General features: G+C 42.8%; 1 protein-coding gene across 1 annotated transcript; it reads left to right on the forward strand.

Moving 5' to 3' along the window:
* Positions 1-3,386: 3,386 nt before the first annotated feature.
* On the forward strand, positions 3,387-15,407 carry aqp9b (aquaporin 9b). Its single transcript, XM_036543427.1, has 6 exons — positions 3,387-3,522; positions 4,811-4,937; positions 9,310-9,447; positions 10,103-10,221; positions 11,607-11,824; positions 13,621-15,407. Exons 1-6 carry the CDS (start codon positions 3,421-3,423, stop codon positions 13,787-13,789), a joined length of 873 nt encoding a protein of 290 aa, XP_036399320.1. The 5' UTR covers positions 3,387-3,420; the 3' UTR covers positions 13,790-15,407.
* The last annotated feature ends 5,170 nt before the right edge of the window (positions 15,408-20,577 follow it).

Below are 20,577 nucleotides of genomic sequence, written 5' to 3' on the forward strand. Positions count from 1 at the left end.
GCGTTTTTTGTTAATGAACACGAGTTTTTAAATCGAGACAAATCTTAAACGTCCACACTGGTCCCATCATAAACTTACTGACGCTGTAGCCTAATTCAAAGAACTGGTAATGAGTGACTACAACTTTTTCCACCTTTGAAAACAATAATGACACATTGTTATGAGTCTTATTTGTTTATTATCTTTATATTGCTAAGAACACTGTGGTTAATCTGTTTATAGTGCCCCATATTTTCAGTGTGTTCCGCGAGTGTTACTCGTTTAAGTGTGAATTTCTCTAATGTCCGTTTGCCACACATTTCACTAACTTGTCTATTACAACATCTCCATACGGACTCAGGATGTTATTGAAGTGTTGACATCAAGCGATCACACTTTATTTTCTTGTCGCTTGATGAGGAGAGACATCCCTCCTATGGTGTTAAATTCTACTTAGCATTTACCTAAGAACTTTCAATAAACATTCAGACTTGAAAAGAGACTCCCCACATTTAGCAGCCACCCCGACCTTTGGAATTCCAGAAAAAATCACACTTTAATATATCAGTTTTACCCACTTGTTTTTTTTTTTTTTTTTTTTTTTTTAGCTCTGCACATATTGTATTCATAAACTAAGACTATATATGTCTGTACACTACAGGGCTGTCTTGGGCCTAAAAGGTAACTTAAAATGAAAAACCCATAACCATGTGCGTGGAGCCACTTACGCAACTAGTATTTGCGCCAATTCAGCTATTTCAAACCTACATGATTGTGAAGCTGTAATACACCGTTAAACGGAGAATTACGCGGGATTGCATTCAAAGAGGGAAAGTATTCAAAATGCATCGTCACGTCTATCGTTTGAGGCTATCATTTTATGGCACAACCAGTCCGGTTTAAACGTTTATCTTATGCACAATCCAGATCCAGACCAGGTCGACATATATATTGCTCTTTTCTCTGTTTAGCTATAGGCCTATGGTATCAAGTCATAAATGAACGATACGGAAACGACCGGCTAACATTCAACCACACAGATAATTATTATCTGTGCAATATTTATAGACATGGCACATTTTATTCTGGGCAAACACGAATATGAATTGCATATCTTCCGACAACACATGTTATAATATAATTTTAGATATGAGTCACTGGCCTATATTGTCGAAGCAGTAATGATTACATCAATACATGATGGGGAACAGCACAGTTTATAACATTACTAGTTCACAGTGGAAATACAACCCTAACATATTATAATATAATATTGTTAAATTAAATGTTTTACGACTATATTCAACATTAGGGACATGCCACACACACAAAAATACAATTAAAATCATCTCATGGCGACTGTGCAGACACTTCCAAGTTACCAATCTTACATCTGGGTTCACTGACAAGATAAAGTACTCGGGGTGTAATAATTTGTAAATACCCCCACTGAGGTGCTTTTTCTCCATCACCACAACCCCCTTTTTTCACAGCATGGCTAGCACTCTGGAAGTGTCTGTTTCACATCAAAGACGACACTTCTGAAAAAGTGACACTGATTAATGCAACAGAAAACATTTCCTTCTCTACCTGTCATTCCTTTTCAAAGGCCGCGTTTAAACGTCTGAAGTGCAGAGGCGACGAGGCATTTTTCCCCTCATTCATTTTCTATTCATGGAGCTCCCTCTGTCGGGAAAAAATCTTCAAATCCTGGGACTTAATTTCTGTGCGCTGATGATTCTTACATGGAATAACATACCTACTACTAGTAATGCACGGTCACAGCAGAACGACATCCAGCTCCGACGATAGGCTACTCACCCTATAATGAAACGCTTTAGTATTACAGATACAAAATCACGTTGGCCTCCCCTCCTCGCAGGCACATTAGCGAAAGACAGATCGTGGATCAGAAGGGTCGTAGCTCTGATCTCGTAAAACAAAACAAGAGTAGGCCTACTGTTGTAGTGGAGTGCTCCAAGCTTATCAAGATCTCGTTATTTAATAACTTCTTCTAATCTGTTCAGTGTGACACACGTGTGCTTGGTCAGTTTTCAGTAACTGTAAACTTCTCACCATTGTGCACCGATACTATTCGAAATTAGTGAGCTTTCCTTATACTGTAGCTCAAATAAATAAGTGCCGAGAGGGACAGTTTACTTCGAGTGGTACAGGGTTCTCATTTACAGAGTATCATATATTGGAGGCGAAACAAAGCAGCACTGGGCCACTGAAATATCTTATACGCCTTAAAGCAACTGCTATATTATAACTATAACTTCGTGGCCAATTTAGCAATTTAATTCACTCTATTAAAATGGAAAATAAAATCCTTGCAATTTGGCAATTATATGTATGCTCTTCATGTTGTATTTTGAGAGGAACGGTAAAATGAAATGAACTTCCAGAAACTGCCTCCTGTCAACATTTAAAACAGTTAATAGCGTAGCATCAAAGACGGGGGCCTGATCTCGGCGCTAATCCCGGACCATTCAGAAGAGGGCACTGGTTAGCCAAGGTCCTCGTTGACCATCTCCAATGTTCCTCTATCGTCAGATCGGACAAGAAACTGTGGATTGGGAGCTGGGGGTAGTAAATCTACATGCTCCGTTCTGTCTTTTAATTCAACTGACATTTAGCGCGAAAACCAGTTCCGGGGTTGTAAAGGACAGGTAACCATGGCCACGTTCGCCGATTCAGGCTTCGTTGCTTCAAGATTTTGTGGCCATCTGTTTTATAGCATTCGTTCCTCATCAAACAATTAATTATTCTAATTTAAAACGCGGCTAAACGTTTTATGAAAGAGTAAAAAATAAACAGAGCAATGTCACCCCGTCCTCTTTAAAATGTCTTTTTTATTCAGTAATATATGTCATTTTCCGTCTAATTCATGCTTAAAATTGTGATGTTATGGGGCACGTTGGCAAGTTTACCCGAAAATGTTTAAGATGACAGTTGTGCATGAAGATTGTTGGAAAGAATACTTTCCAACAATATAACGAAAGAAACGCGGCTGCTATGCAGAAAAAAATAATCAGGATTGTCAGTGGAAAATCAAAGTCTCCGTAAGCCTCCTAAAGAGCTATTTCAGAGCACTTACAGTATAGCGACGCTAATTGTGCGGTGTGTGAGACGGGTACAAATAGATACAGTGGTGTACAATCTATAATTTGGATCCTCGTTGCCCGTCAAATTATTACAGCCGAAGCGGGGGACGGGGCTGTGTATATTTGTGTGCTGGGGTCGGATGGGGGGGGGGGGGGGGGGGGGGATGCTGTCGCCTGCGAGGAAAAAACTTAATGTGACATGAGTATGGCAGGCTGCACAACACAAACGTAGCGACTAGGGGGAGATGGGGGTTATATGCGGAGCACTTGCTCTGAAGCGCTCACTGCTCGTCACTTGTCTGTCCTGACAAGAGTGAGACATATCCGCGAAAATATGGAGAGCGAGAACAAGAGGAATCTGAAAGAGCGCTGTGCCCTGAGGCACAGCATCACTAAAGAATTTTTGGCAGAATTTCTGGGGACATTCGTTTTAATTGTGAGTACCTTAACACTTATTCACGTATTCTGTGGGCATTTTTTCCTACGGCTTTGCTTTGCATTTGCATGAGTGGAAGTAACGCTACTCAAGGGACTTTTCACTCAAGGGGCTATTCATACTGTTTGGTTGACAACAGTCATTTCCTTTTGTTGAACTGACTGCAAAGTGTAATGTATTCCGAAAACCACGGATATGAATTGTGCTTGATCTTTTCTTTGTTTTATTTCTTTTTAGTCAGGCATCACGTTGTCACAGGAATCTTGAAAACGCTTTATGATTTTCCGTTTATTTTTGACAAGCATTTGAAATGAAGAAAAAAAGGGAAGAGATACATGTGAGAGTCTTCAAACTGGACAGTACACACACATATACACACATATAGATACAGATATAGAAGTGGATACACACACACACACACAATATAATGAATACACACGTATTAAACTTCTGATGCACATGTTATGATTCCAGCTTGCATGGAAAGAATAATATAATGAGGGCCAGGAAATACAGTTGCCATACTTGATATATCCCAAAGCAATTATAACGAGAACAAGGTATTCTAAGTTCACTGTACCAAGCAAATTGTTTACTTTGGCGGTATCCAGTAAATGATGTTGAATGACGAAGCATTTCATAGATCAAATACATTTTGCCTTTATCTGCTTTCTCTCCCACATTGATGTTACCTTTTGGTTCAATCTAATCAGTTCAGGCAGGTATATAGCCGAATAGATAGCTAGAGAGGCAGATAAATTAACAGTCTTCCCAGTGTTTGTAACCTGTGATTGCTGCACTTGGTTCACTTTTCCTTGTAGGATTGTCACTACTTGTTCCTTTTACCCTTGCACCTGACCCCACGGTGTCTGCTTATCACAGTCCTCAACAGGCCGGCAGTCTGTCTGTTCTCAGTCAGGGAGGGATTCTGCTCTGTTCAGGGGGACACAGACTAACAAACTAACGCCAAACACACGCTAATCTAAATGCCAGACATGGCTGTTTGTTGGACTGTCCCTGTTTTCTTGTTGTTGCTGTTGTTGTTTTTTCACTTTGTCTCAAGTCTGTTCCTTGAAACATTTTCCCAGACCGCCAGGCGTTTTGTTAGTTTTCAGTTCCTTTCTGTCAGGGAATTAAACGTGATTCAAAAGCGCTTTTAATTTGGCTTGACAGGCTCCTCTTATGTCGTCTATAATTGGAACCGAAACACAATGGCTCTCTTTTCCCCCTCCTCTGTATTTTTTTTTTTTTTAACGTTTTGTTTTTATCTTTGACCTCCCTTTCCCAGCTATTCGGGTGCGGGTCCGTTGCCCAGACGGTGCTGAGCCGTGGCACTCAGGGAGAGACTCTGACCATCCACATCGGCTTCACCCTGGGAGTGATGATGGCCGTCTACATAGCAGGGGGAGTGTCAGGTAACCACCGCACCTCCTCTGCATGCATCCAGTAGGCTCACCGTGTGCAGAGAACAAAGCTGGGTCCAGCCTATGCCTGGGCTCTTACATAACAGATATAACAGAGCGGCATTTGGCAGACGCTTCAGTTCTCATTTGCAAAAGCGCCATATCCTTTAAACGGTGCCTGGATTGGTCCATTTTCTGGAATCACAGCAGCTTCTGTCGTGCATGAAGAATCACAAAGTCCCCGAATCCCTGATTCGGATTTAGCTCTGTCCAATATCACCGCCCAGCTCTGGCACTGATTCATTTCTGTCGCTTCCTATTCTAGTAATTCTATTTCTTTGTCTCACATTATCCCTGAGCTTTGCATCCTGGCCCTGAGCTGTACAATGTGAACAGACATCTAAATGTATGTGAGAATTTACTTTAAAGTCAGCAGGGTTGATCCGACCCACATGGGCAGTACGCTACGCGTTTTGCTGGAAGCAGTGAGGATGGGCAGATACTGTGGGTGAACAGATAGCAGAGTAGCACAATAAGCTCCATTCAAGAGTGAAATATCATTCCTCTACAAAAATAGCCGTGGGCTCCAAAAACAAAACGAAGACTCAAAGGTCACATCTGGTTATTTGTCAGAGGTGAAACAGCTTTGCTTTGTGTTGATCTTTGACTGCACCTGCTCAGCATATTCGAAGCTTTCGGGTACAGTGCTTGTCAAAGCATCCATATTTATGACTCACTATGTGTTGCTCAGTTCTGTGGTGTTTTCACCCACCTCCAGTTGCTTACACTTTCCTATATTTGTAAGCTCCATGAGATACATATTGATTACCACTCACTTATCACTTAAGCACTGACATACTGTAGAAGATCTTATTTACCGCTACATTTGCCACCTGAGGTCACACAGTTAATCAGGTTCATTTGTAAAGATCAAAGACCACTGTAAGGTTTTTTTGTTTCAACCAGCAAGACACAATGCCCTCAGTCACAGTTTGTGAACAGTGCTTCATTTCTATTTAATAAGCCACTGACGTCTGTACTCAGAATGTGTGTAGAGCCCTGGTCACTTGCCACTTGGACATTGATATTGATTCCTGATTGAAGCCAATGTTACAGTTAGAGAGAGTATTGCAGTGGGATTTCAGACAGAAAGGAACACAGTGTAGCTAACACGGTTCTGAAGAGAAATACAGACAAGAGATCTAGCCTGTCTTATAGGCTATGACTAGTGTGTTGCTTTTTACTGTCATAATCACACAAATCTTTCTGTCATTAATATTTATTTGCCTAGCAAATGCCTGTAAGCATGGGAGATTACATAATACATATTTTTTATTTAATATGTCTTAATACCACTGGATACCTGCAGAGACAAATCAGTTTAACTGTCTTGCTAAAGGGTATAACAGCATGGTTGCGCTTAGGATTTGAACTCATGGCCCACAGATCCACAGTCCAGCACTTTCATCTGCCACATCTGCCCTATCTTGAAAATTTTACATTTTTGTGAGATTCCTGTACATGGGGTGTAGTGGTGAGAAAACAAATGCACAGCCATAAACTAGAATCTATAACTATCCTCAGCACAATTAAATTGATATTATGGTGCTAGCCCTGGATGAAACAAAGTACACATACAAACATCATATGGACCCATACTTGTGCTATCCCCATAGTTCTTGTTCTAATCTCCATACTTGGAGCTAGACAGAAAGTGTCCTAAAAATCATGGAGACATGGGCCTAGGATATCAAAGAGCATTTCAGAGGGGCCATTGTCCTGATGGTGTACACAGTGTACCTTATAGACACCGTTAATAAACAAGAACACTGGGGGGAAAACGCAAGTTACCACAACAGGCCATATGAGAAGGTTCATTTACAAATTCCTGTTACCTTCACTGTCTCTCAGTGTGAAACGATGAAGCCCGTAGGCTAGGCTTACACGAACAAGTGGTGTCTCATAATGTCCAGGAGGACTTTATTGGATACATTCCTCAGGGATTACTGGAAAAAGAGAGCCGTCCACTTTGCCAGGCGTAACAAAACAGAATGATTGGGAATCTGCATCTCATCATGAAGCAGATCATTGGACTTGATGAAAAAGAAAGCAAAGGTTTTAATTCACCAAACATTGACTTCATATCATGTTTATGACATTCATTCAATAAGCTATGGATGGGTATATATATATATATATATATATATATATATATATATATATATATATTGGAGGTCACCATGATGGAGGTAATCTCCTTTTAAGTGTCGCCCATAGAGATGTTATAAATGGCCATCATGTTCACAGAACATGGAATATTACATCATTTGAAAACACAGGTTCAGGTGCTGTGAAGGATCTGAAATACCTGCGTCGCCAGCGTGATAGCAGGCAGGATTGCGCTCCAGCCTGAAGTGACAGGGAATTAATAGATCATTCATGGTCAGTAATTGAGGTCAGTTCCCTGAGAATGGAAAAATTTCTCCTGGCAAATGGTTCACACTGTTGGCTCTATCCACCACGCTGCCAGGCTCAGGCCTGGACTCTCCAATCGCACGTGCACAAGCAGGCATGTAGTGGTTTGTACCACGTAGAGGCATGGATTGGAAATGTAAATAAAGTAATAGCTGAGCAAAAGTAGATTGAGCATTATAAACATGAATTTACAACTTAGTAATGTCTTTCACCATGCTCTGGGGCCACTAAAACTGTCCGTAAAGCCCTTAGTGAGGAGCTGTTCTATTCCACTAGAATGAAAATAAGTTATATGGATTTTATAGGATGTAACATTATATTTTACAAATGATTACAGTAATTAGAATATCAGTTACTTAAAAATATGTATCACATACTTTATGTGTTTTTACATATGTGTGTCTTGCTGTTTGGACCGATGCCATATTCTATACTGTATGGATTTACATCAGTTTGGTGGAAGAATATGAGGTGCACTCCAATGTGGGGCGTACACACACCCAGTGGCAGTCAGAACACTGTTTTACTACGTGGTCGGGCCTGTCATCATGGGCCCATGTGACCTGGGAAGCTTACACTGGGTGACATCTGCGATGATGCTGTCAGGTATTGGACTAATGAGCTTTTCTAGGGTACGCTTCCCAAGGGAGTAGAGGAGGTCCGGGCGCCAGGTGCGTGCGCTTCGGTTTACGCCCCCGCAGGAGCCCGCAGGAACAGGAAGGTGCCCACTATCCCCCTTTTATTCCCGTCCCGAGGTCTCATCTGGCGTTGGGACGGAGCAAGCGACCCCTGGCGGGAATCTCCACATCGGGGGGTCACTTCCATGACCCCCCGCGGTCAAAGTGCGTCTTAAGAAGATTCAGGCAGATTATGTCAGGCCCAATTCCGATGGGCTTTTTCCAGCCGGTTGTTGTTGTCTGTGTTTTGAAAGGGGCGGCGGATTAATTCCCAGGGAGCATGGCGGCCCCGTGGTGCCTGCTCTGTGGAGGCCAGGCGTAAGCCGGCCTGTAAAACAAACGGCTCGCGGGCCCCATTGACCCCAGGCTGCGCTTATCGTCCCCACGTCACGGCGCTAACGCCCACCGTCGGCGCGCCTCCACACATCGGGTCATACGACAAGGTCAGGGTCCTGGGTCAACAGCAGGGCGGGCGTGCCAGCCAGTTGAAATGTAACTGGCAGCTTCTGTTGGGGGAGGCACAATTCTCCCTGAATTACCGGGAAAAAGAAACAGAACATGCTTGTAGCACTGCCAACCATGAAATCATGAAACAAAATGAGAGTCAACCAAAAGAGTTGCATAAAACGAACAATTCATTTGCATCAGAGTGTATCACAGTAAAACTGTGCAAGACCCTGTATAAATGCTTATGCCACTATATATCAGAATAGTAAGCGCTGCCAAATTAATTAGTATGTAAGAAAACAGTGCTGTTACAATATGATTACTTCATCAAGCTAATGTCTCACAAGAAGTTTTCTCCATGATGCAACCATCACCATGTTCCAGTAAAGTTTATCCTCACATATATGGCAATCTGGAATATCAGCCTATTCCTCCATGCTGTGGAGCTGTCAGCAGTGCTGCAGATTGGGTGGCCCGAGCTGTGTGCTGTCAGTATTAGTGCTGGGAGCTGGGACTGATGGAAACGGATATACAGGAGGGCTTCATCTCCTCTGAGCGTAATCTATAGAGGAAGAAAAAAGATTGCTCAGATTAGAGAGGTTCTTCAACTGCAAAGATTACAAACCAATCTCCTCGCTTAGCGGAAATGTGTCTGTATTTGCAGTAGTGAGCTTTGTGCTGTACATCTGAAATACTTATTTGAATATGCGATGATGCGTATTTTAGCAGAGAGGCCAGTAAGTGAAAGCGCTCCTTATCGGCCCTTATTTTGACCTCCCCTCTAGGAGCCCATGTAAACCCCGCTGTGTCCCTGGCCATGGTCGTCTTGGGCAGGCTGAAGGTGGCCAAGTTCCCCGTCTACGTAGGTGCACAGTTCCTTGGTGCCTTTGCTGGAGCTGCAGCGGTCTTTGGGTTGTACTACGGTGGGTATCATCGTCGTCGCTGTCAATACCATCAAATTCACCAGTTACGCTGTCCCATTAGACCCTAGCAGCAGGGCAGTCTTACAATGGCTTGTCTCATCCATGCCTCACCAGCTGGACACACTGTTAAAGCATGTTCTGCCGGTGGACCTTTGCGTGTTCCGGCCAAGTCGTTGAGCAAATGGACAGAGAATTGATCGATGCTACAGACTGTGCAAACATGTGCTTCAAGGCTCCGAGGCGCAGGAGCATTGGGTCCATATCTGAAGCCACAGTCAAGTTCTTTTCCCCGATACGAGACTCAGCTGCCAGTTTTTGTGGGGCTCAGAGTACACTGTATGTACAGAATTAACTCAGCAGTTCGAGAGGTTACAGGTAGCAGCTACGCAAACCCGAACACATTAAATGTGAGCTTTCACAGAGAAGGCATTCATACCATTACAGAAACAAGGGGTATACTCTGTGCTTATCCAAAGGTCATCAGTGGCTTGAGCATAATGCCTCTGTTACAATCTGATTGTGAGACAGATTGTTAGATTAGATGCGGAATTGTGAGCTCATATATATAAAAGAATAATTAACCATCCCTCTGCGTGATAAAATGCACAACAACACAACAGCAAAATAACTATTTTTACAATTCTGATTTTTCCAGATGCCTTCATGGACTATACAGGTGGAGTACTGTCAGTGACCGGCAGCAACGCCACAGCTCAGATCTTTGCCTCTTATCCAGCCAAACACCTCTCAGTCCTGAATGGATTCATAGACCAGGTGAATAACCTACAAGGCAATGTGTTACAGTAAACTTGCAACCCAAATATGTGTGTGTTTAAAGGCTGATGGGCTGAAGCCTCACGTGTTTTGTGTGTGTGTGTCTGTGTGTGTGTATGCAAGCTTCTGAGTAAATGCTGTAGATTCTGCTCACATGTGACAGTGGTGAGTGTTTATGTAACCCTTGTATAAATACAGAGGAGTCTGTCCTGACATGGACAGGAGTGTGTGTGTGTGTGTGTGTGTGTGTGTGTGTGTGTGTGACTGTGTGTATGTGTATGTGCATGTGTGACTGTGTGTATTTGTGTTTGTGGATAATCATTAACTGGAAAATGAAAGTTAACTGCTGTCTATCAAACTAAATGATCCAAAAATTAAAGAATCCAAAAAAACCAAACCAAAAAAAAAGAATAACTAAAGGTGAAGTGATAAGGAGATGTAATGCATTGGTATTGTTGCATGAAGGCCCGTCTAGAGTTAACTTGAGCAGTGAAGCTGGGTCGTGCCATATGGCCTCAGAGCAGACCCACACAGAGCTCTCATCCCACCTCTAATCAGGGGAAAGGGAAAGCCCGATTAGAGGCTTGGACTGATAACAACCAGGCAGCTTCCACTGCTGGGAACCAACACTCCCACTGAGATATTGTACAAAGTTGCACAAGTTTCTTCTTTTGTGGCCACCACTGAACTTGTGGATGGATTCCTTTTTTTTTTACTAATTTACCAAAGAACAGCATATTTGTGAGCAGAAGGGCACAGTATTTTTCAGCACAGTTGGTATTGCTTGGTGTGGTAATATGGGGGACAGGCGACAGAGTGTCTTAGAGTGATGTCACACATTCCTGAATAGCTGTACAGCCGGGTATTATATAGCCCACCTGCAAATGCCTCAGTATATGTCGTATGACAAAAGTTGAACAGCAACCTTCATTGATGTTTATCCTGTACAGGGTTAAAAAATCTGCACGTTGTTATTCCTTGGTCATTTTCTTTTGGTCTTATCTGGATTAATCTCGATATTTCTATGATTCATTGTACAGGAACTTCATTCTTTTTGGCTTTGCAGCTAATGCAGTAAACATTGATCGCTTGTCCCTTTCCACAAAAGTGCATCTATTCCCGATATAATTTGTGGCTTTGACAGAGTCCTGTATTAGTAAGCTCTCAGAGAACTGGCACCCCTAACACGGTTCTGTTTATGATCAGTGTCCTTTCAGCCACAAGGATGAGACACGTCCAAGAGAAGACATCATTACAAAGAGCTGAATCTTGCCTTCATTCATTACAATTCACTGAAATGAGACCCATTGACAGGACTATGGACCATTCCCATCGTGGTTTGCATGCAGATTAAACACATACCTGTCACCCCTCCTTTTACCCAGGTGATTGCAACGGGCTCACTGGTCATGTGCATCCTAGCCATCCTTGACGGGAAGAATATTGGGGCGCCCCGAGGGATGGAGCCCCTGGTTATTGGTCTGATCATCTTGGCGATCGGGGTATCCATGGGGTTAAACTGCGGGTATCCCATCAACCCCGCCAGGGACCTGGGCCCCAGAATCTTCACTGCAGTGGCTGGCTGGGGCAGGGAGGTGTTCAGGTAACCCGCTACCGGATGACATCATTAATCCTATTAAAGAAAGAGCATGTCAGAATACCCTCATACACTCCACCAACCAGTCAGGTTGCAGGGCGACTCCTTCAAAGCATTCTTGATCGAAGCAAAGCACGCCCCCGATTTTTGAATTAAAAGCATTTATAATGGCATTTATTCTTCAACCTGACACCTCAGCACTGTCTCTTGTTAAACAGCCACCTCTGAAACATTTATAAAGGCTTGGAAGAGAAAGTGGAGTTTAAACTCCGCCCTATCATGGTGTGGCAGCACGTACAGCTATGTCGCATACACACTGTTCTGTTCCTCTGGCTGTGGAGGAGAAGCAGAGGATGCTGGGATTGAGTAATTGGGAGGGACAGTGGCACCTCTTCTTTCTTCCTAGCAGCAGATCACGGCTTTGGAGGCAATCCTCGCTCCCCTGACAAACCCGAATTAATTTTTCAACAGCAGGCCATATCTGCTGCACATATAAAAGCCCGCACAATGTTCACAAGCACGCAGAGAGTCTGTGCATAAATATTCCAAGGCTTGTGATGAAAAAAAAAGAATTTTTTAAAAAAGATAAGTTAACCCCCAGGCCCCACCACCATTCGCTGGCATTTCGTCCTTTTTCTTTTCTGTGCCCGTAAGTTTGTTTTTGTTTAGATTTTTTTTCAGACTCACATAAAATTTATGACAGACTTACAGAAGCCATATAACAGTACATACACAGAAAGTCATGGTAACTGAGCAGATCAGACTGCATAGCTGATGCTTGACGAGGACCAGCCTTTGAAATTCAGTAGAGGGCACTCTTTCCATTGTGGGCCACAGTTCATTATTACATTCTGCTTATTCTATGAGTGAAAAAACACCTCTGCAACAGATGTGTGCCCTATTAGTAAGATTATGTTGATGAATAAGGAAACTAATCCAATGAGATCAGCATGCTCCTCCATGGTTCATAATAGATATTTATGTCCGGACAAGAATCTTAGTGTAGATTTGAAGGCTCTTAGTGTAGATCAAGAGATTCAAGAAATTCAAATGCAAACCAGTGGAGTTATACAGAGTAGCAGATAAACAGGATGTACAGATAAGATTTCCCTGGTATTGGACTTATCCCTGTGGGGAGGAAGAGATCAGTGCGACTGACATTCGGTGATCACATGGCTGTGTGGGGGGTGGGGTGCACGATCAGACCCTGATCAGAAGAGAGGGTCACCCTGACCGGGGACTGCTCTCATGAGATTACATCTCATAATCCCCGCCCACCTCTGTCCTGTGCTCCACGATCAGCCCTGGATGCTTAAGACCCAAAGACAGCTCACTGCAGCTCAGACACTATCCTTGTCTGTGCTATTAATTCAACCCCTTCGGCACAACGGCTCATGGCCACTATTACTGCAAACAGATCGTAATCCAAGTCTGTCAGATCTCAGGGAGAGAATATAGCAATATGACAGAGCACTGCAGTGGTCAAAACAGGTTAAGGGCACATGGAACAGGAAGCAGCTGAGGACACGACCAATGAGGTGTGTCGCAGACAAGGCGTGGCCATTACCCAGCATTAGCACAAGTGACCTATGCGATTTAGTGATGGTTACCAAAACTTTTAAAACGAGAAGAAAGACTTAACATATGGACAAACAGAAGTTTGTCCATATGCAGTGAAACATGCAGCCAGAGGGAAATATAAGAGAAACCTAATGGAAGGGTTACTTAAAGAAGCAGACAGGTGTTGAGTATCGAGCATATCCTGCCCACTGATTCGTTTGTCTCTGCTCTTGTCTCCACAGTGCTGGGGGCTACTGGTGGTGGATCCCCATAGTCGGGCCGATGGTGGGGGGCATTGTGGGGGCGGTGGTGTACCTCCTCTTCATCGAGCTCCACCACACTGAGCCTGAGAAGCACCAGGAGGAGGAGAACAACGTCAAGGACAAATACGAGATGATCACCATGAGCTAAAGGGGAAGGAAGGGGAAGGGGGGTGCGGATGTCTCTCTCACATCCTGCAGGACCACAACAAACTGTTTCAAGTCCCCCCCCCCGCCACCCCCACTCCCTCTATCTCACTCACCTGAGAACCAGCCTCTTCCTCAGCGCACTGCCAATCAAAAACCTTCAGAGGCTGAGCACTTCCAGGGCTCACAGACCACTATCCCCTCCCTCTGGGCATACTCTCTCACCCACACGGCACATTTACTATGCAGAGTTTTTAACACGTCACTCAAAGACAAGGAAATGAGCCATTGTGACTAGCTCTTAGTCTTCCCTAAACGATCACAGTGTGTTCCATCTTAATTTTAAGCCAAGCGTTAGTCTTTCCTTATGGAAGACAGGTGCAGCTCTGAGACTGAGCATGGTGCTAATGGAGGTGGCAGATAGGAGAAGGCTCTGCCCACTCTAAGCTCCTCCCATCCTCTTAACCAGCTGACATCACTGCCACTGCCTTTGTACCTAGGTTCTTTGTATACGGAACATTCCTCAAAAGAAAAAAAAAAAGAAATTTCCACAAAGACGTTTTGTGATGAAAGAAGACATATTTAGACTGACTGGAATTTCACAGCATGTCATCTGTCTGCAGACTACTCTCCATACCCCACAAGCCACATTTTACTAATTGGGGAACACTTCTTCATGTAACCAGTGAGCTAATAATCAGAACTGCAAGTACAGATGAATCTTTGTACTGTGTGTGCATTTTGATATTGCCATAGTTAATTTTTCCAAGAGAAATCAGCATGTGTCTTTGAACATCCTCTTCACCTCCCACTCTGAGTGTAGAGCCACGATTAGTTAGTACAACATCATCATTTATTAATTTTTAGGACGTTTCTTCTGTGGAAGTGGAAGACATTCAGGCTGTCTTGGAATATGCAATGCATGCTAATGTCATTTTTACAAGAGTTTATGCAAAACAGCAAGCAGTTTCCCAAAACATCACCAATGAAAACAAAACAAAAAAAAAATAAGAGGACTCAGATGAATAAGAATGATGGCTACTAAGAGTTCACCATGAGACGGTTTACCTCATTACCCTCTACCCCACCAGAGGTTTTGTCATAGGCCACTGTGTTTTCTGTCTACTTTCTACGTTCTTCAACTCTATTTGTAAATGAAGAGGCTGCTTTTGGAGGTGGTACAGTATATGTTTCTGTATACACTGGTAGTGGAGGGCACAGGCACACAGAATGCGCAGTGCTTGGCATTCCCCTGAGCACTGAAGCTTGGCGTCGTAGTGCCAGTCCTGTGACACAGTTTGCCTGGCACGCTGGACTAGAACATCAGAATTAGCTCTGCTCTGTCACAGTGCCCGGTCCCTGGGAATTCACTGATGGTCACACTCACTGAGGGAATTTGCATGTCATCCAGGTTTTAATTACTGCACTTAATTGAACCCAATTAACCAGCGGCGAAGTAGCTCAGTGGTAAATTAGTGAAGCTGAAGAGGAGTAGAATGGCTAGCAGGGCTGCTTGTGACCCAAGCGTGGTGTCCCACGTACGGCAGTCCAGCCAGGCCTCGGCTTATCAGAATTTAACCAGCTCTAAAATGTAATACCCGTTTTCAGCTGGCTTGCCATTGATCTTCAATTAAGTTTGAATATAGCATGAACTTGTGTTTTTTAGCGTCCGAAAGGAGCAGTGAAGACGGGAAAGTGCATTTTGTCACAGTAGGCACTTAGCTGTTGCATGGTTGCTTTGTCACTTCACGGTCTTTTGTTACATTTAATTTGATGATGCTGTTATTATTTAGTAAATGTGAAAGAAGGTGTAAATGTGATGTTTTTTGTGTCACATTGTTATATTTTTGTACCGTCAAAGGCAGTTTTGCTGACCTACTTCTTTCTGACTAACTCAGTGCTGTGGTAAAAGACACTTCTATACTTCCTTTGTTAAAGCACTTCTGTGATCCAATGAATGCTGGACTGAGAGCATATGTATGGTAGATTTTACAGAAATAAATGTTGAACTTGTATTTATTCTGACTTCAGCTGTCCTAATTTAAATCCATATCCATCTGACATCTAGTTCAGCGCTGTACATATTCATTCAGTAAGAAAACAAAAGAAAGGAAATTGCACACAAATATTAAATCCAGGCTTGAAACAATCCCTTTGGGTGCAGAGAAATGGATGAATTATTACACAGCTGCAGATATTAAAAAAATAGCAGCAGAGAAAGCAGGCCGTGGTTTCTGAGTACACAAATCATGCAGCCAGCCGTGACAGTGGGATGTGAATAAAACATATTCAAAGAGAGTAATCGGTAAAGCTTATGTAATGCTCATGTAGAATGGATGAGGCATGATTTTTCACTCCATTGTTTCAGGCCCAGTGCCTCCACGCCCAACTAACCCCCCCCCCCCCACCCCCCCACACACACACACACACACACTTCCCCCACATACCCGGCACAAGCCTGGTTCGCGCTGGAGTGAATAATTTATTGGGCTCAGATCATGTTGCCCTCTGGTGCTGGCTCATAGAGACTTGTGCACTGGCCAATGAGCTCTGGTACATGGTTACCGCCACTAGCCGCGCAGCACCTGAAGCCCGGTTCTACATCCAGTCTCATGCGACCCATTCTCTGAGCCTTAGTCTGCACTGCAGCGTCAGTGTGGCAAAACAACTGTGTTCAGATTGCTGGCTGCATCCTTGTACCAGATCCCCCACTCTGCCCCGGTGCATCAGTGCTCCACTGTCATTATAGTCACACACAAGGCATGTGGTTTGTCTTGGGGCTTGTGTTGAGTGTATGTATGTGTATTGTGATGCCATGAGGTAAATCTACTCGTCTTAAACTGAAGAATACACAGACAAGCTCACAGGGAATCGTGGCAATATCATTGTTCAGATCCACGTCTGCAGCTCAGCGCACCTGCCCCAATTGCACCTGAGGCTTGTGTCTGTAAGAGACTCCAGGCCACAGCTCACCTCTTCCTCTGTGGTCTCCGCACTCCCTGTCACAATCTGTTCTGGGAGAAAATCAAAGCTCGGGACTCACTGCGTGGGAGCAGCTAGATAAATAGGTGTCAGCAGCAACTTCCCAGTGTGGTTTGAATTAATTTCTTACTGGATGAGTCTGATTTTACATTTAACCACGTTTAATCCTACTCAATAGTCATATTGCCTAATGGAGAATCAGAGAAGCTAGTATGCTATTCAAAAGTTAATAAATGCATGTCCTTAAATCATATTCATTTGAAATCTGTCCTGTAAATAATTGATTAACTTTAATTTTGAATAACAGAAATACTTTCACACCATATGAAATCATATGAAGTGCACACACAACTCCCATGCAAAGGAGTACTTTATGAGGTAATTGTTGCTTTCTGAGTAACTGTAAAAGTGACCAGCAAACCCAGAGTACCCACATACTACAACTAACGCAATAAAAACATTTACGTGGTTTGAACCACTTATTATAACATGCAGGGCTGTAACAGCTACATCCTGTGGTGCCTACATTAGCATTAATTAACCCTGGAGGTTTTAGTAAAGTGGACAGTAAAGGTAGGATGGCTTAAATAAAACTTCTTCACCCATTTCCTTCGCTTTTCGTCAGTTAAAAAATGACAGATTCTTGAATAAATGCGGCAGTTGCAGACAACAATAATTATGTGCACATCCCCAAGGACAGGGCTGCTTCTGAAAAAAAGAAAAACTGACCAAAGACAAAAAAAAAGAAAAGTTCAGCACTGTGACAGGTGTCCCTGGAGTCAGGTGTGTGAGGAGCAGGGAGCTGCTCACACCTGACCGGGAAGCAGCCCACAGCACACAGCAAACAGCTGCCGCCAGTGTTTGGAGAGCCAAAGGTGTGTGGGCTTGGTTTGGCCTTCAGTCATGTTTGCCGCCGACGCTGACATCACAGATTAAGGGGATGGATCCTCTCTTCTTCTTTGCCGCTATTCACCTCCCTCAACAAAAGTACAGACTGTCAAGTTTTTATTTTTATAAATGATGGCGTATGATTATGTTGTTTGTTTGACTGTCTCAATTTATCTTGAATGAGTTTAGGGATAACAAAGTAATGGTCAATGATCACAGTCGTGGTTATGGTCACTTACAAACGTTTCTGTTAAATGTGCTCAATGTTAGTTCCATAACCAGCAGCTGAACATCTGGTTTGGATTACACAGGCATGTGAAGCTAAGGACAGATGGGATATTGTGTGAGGCTGCTGTAGTGATGAGCACCCCTCAACGCCACATGTTATGAACAACCAGGAGCATCATGCTAGTATAGAGGACGTTGGGGTTGGTCTACTTACTCCAAAATAAATCCTATTTTCTACACTCTGCATCTGAAATCAGCATAAAGTGCTGTATTGTTAACCTTCTTATGTGATGAGGACAATGGCTGGCTCTCTCAGACATGCTGAACAACACCCTGCCCAGACCCTGTCAGTCGTGCATCTGTTCCACCTATAATTAGACCTGTGATTGATCTGTGATCTGCACTATGTAGCACAACCAAAAACTACAACACAGATGAAATTAAACTGGCTCTTGTTCGTTCCTGTAATTCTTTTTTTTCTTGTTTGTTCATTGGATGGCAAAGAATGTGTCATCCTCTGAAACCCAATTTTAAACAAACTGACTGAAGTAATAGATACAATAGTAAAACATTCACACTGGACCAAAATGTTGTCCTCTGGCAGAATAAATTGGTTTTAGGAGCAAATAGTGTGCAGATTTTAGGTCCTTTGATATACGTCTCTCTGATCATTGTCTGAGAGAGTAGGATGTGTGCATGTTTCCTTAGCGTATGTGTTACGTATAGATGCAATAACATCATTAAGCCTAGATCACAATAAAATACAATCATGTGGATATTTGAGCTGTAGCCAATCCTTTGCTCACTGGGAAATGAACTCCAAACAGAGAATTGTACATCTAAACTGTTAAAGGCACACCTCCCACCGGCTCTAATCACTGCTCCAATCACACGTGTCGATGCATGACCTAATGCTTCAATGCACCACCAAACAAAAATGTGACAGTGCGCGCTGGTGGTGCAACAAGACAAAGTCACCAAAAATGATTCAATATTGCACAATATTCTGAAGGTTATTTTCTGGATTCTAACAGGTAGCAGATGCTTAGTGAAAGTTGTGAGAGACAGAAAGTTGTGAAATTGGTATTAATGAAAGGCACCTCTGTGGAATAATTCAACTGCAGTTTGAAATAACTGATTTCAAACTTTTAAATCAGACGGATAAATATAATACTGTATAATATATAACACTGATGATAAATAAATAATACCTCAATAAAATGTGGGTACAGTAACCTCACACAGTATTGTATACTAATGTCATGATCCTATCCTCCCCTGGGCCCTCTGCAGAGGCCTAAATTCATATTACTGAGATTTTTGTTTGCAGATTTTTTCCCACACAAAGCCATGACACGCACTTTGTCTGCCCATATGTTACCAAGAAGCCATTATACTATCCCCACATGTAAAGAGAGATACATATTAATTCAAGGACACCCAACCGTGACATTTTCTGAAGCATAGAAAATGACTGTTATCATTCTACCATTAGCAGGGTTTCTGGTCTGACAACAGCTTTGAATAGTTCTGCAAGAAATGCATAGGTTTACTGCTTAATTCTGAATATGAAGCACAAAATTAAAGAGGTCCTAAGGAATAAAGTGTTAAAAGAAGCATAAAAATATGACAACCCTTGGACCCATGGGGAATGGTGACATCTTTATTCTGCGAAGAATGTTCCTGAGACAAGCGTCGATTTAAGGAAGCATCTGCCACCCAGGCACAGTGCCAGCTGTATCATGCAGGAGGTTGAGACCATCATGTTTTATTCACAGGTTTAATACTCCAGCAACAAACAGAGGAAACCCCACAAATGAAACTACATTAAACAGGCCTTTTTTCTCTTCTCAGAAAAGAGAGATCTCATAAGCTACTGTACTATATAGGTCTGTTTCAAGGACGCATGGTCAACATTAGAGTTTATTTGTGTTGTGTCAAGAGGAACTGCACCATGACCCCCAGAACAGGTAGGGGAATCATATGACATCAGTGGTTTGCTGAACCCCAACCAATCACAGTGGGGTTGCAATGTCTTATGACTGGGCCAAGTTATCCGATGTTGACAGTACACAGTAGGTAACCGAGGGTTAGTGATGTGTCATTACCACAGTAACCTGCTGCTGGATTTCATTGTAACTGAGGCCCCAATTAATAAGCTGTGACTGAGACTGAAATCTCAAGCAAATTTGACATTATATGCATCTGCTGTTAACCCATTACTACTGCTATGGGTTGTTCAAAATGTTTTTGTTTTGAGAGAGGGACACAAGTATGTGTGTTTTTGTAAGTAATATATCTTTATCTGAATTCTTTAAAAAATAAATTAAACTCTTTAATGGGGCTTAGAACAAAAAAATTGAATAAGTTATGCTCACTTGTGATACCTGCATTGAATATGCCCAAGGGGATATCAACTAAAATATGTTGAATAAATAAAACAACTTTATATTTATAGTAACAGAACATTCCTCCACTGGTGCATTTCTTTTACAAAGAACAGCAAATTAAAAGTTGAGATGTCAGACAAAGATCAGTCTTCAGACAACAATTCAATACAACTGCATTAACTGAGAGCTCAGCTGGAACAAACACCAGCGGCCACAGTGGGTCCCCAGGGTCAGATTTTGGATACACCATGTTACTGAACAGACCAAAGAATTTACTGAATGCAGGCACTGTAATAACAAGCTG

The sequence above is a fragment of the Megalops cyprinoides genome, chromosome 13 (assembly GCF_013368585.1).
Source record: "Megalops cyprinoides isolate fMegCyp1 chromosome 13, fMegCyp1.pri, whole genome shotgun sequence".
Classification (NCBI taxonomy): Eukaryota; Metazoa; Chordata; class Actinopteri; order Elopiformes; family Megalopidae; genus Megalops; species Megalops cyprinoides.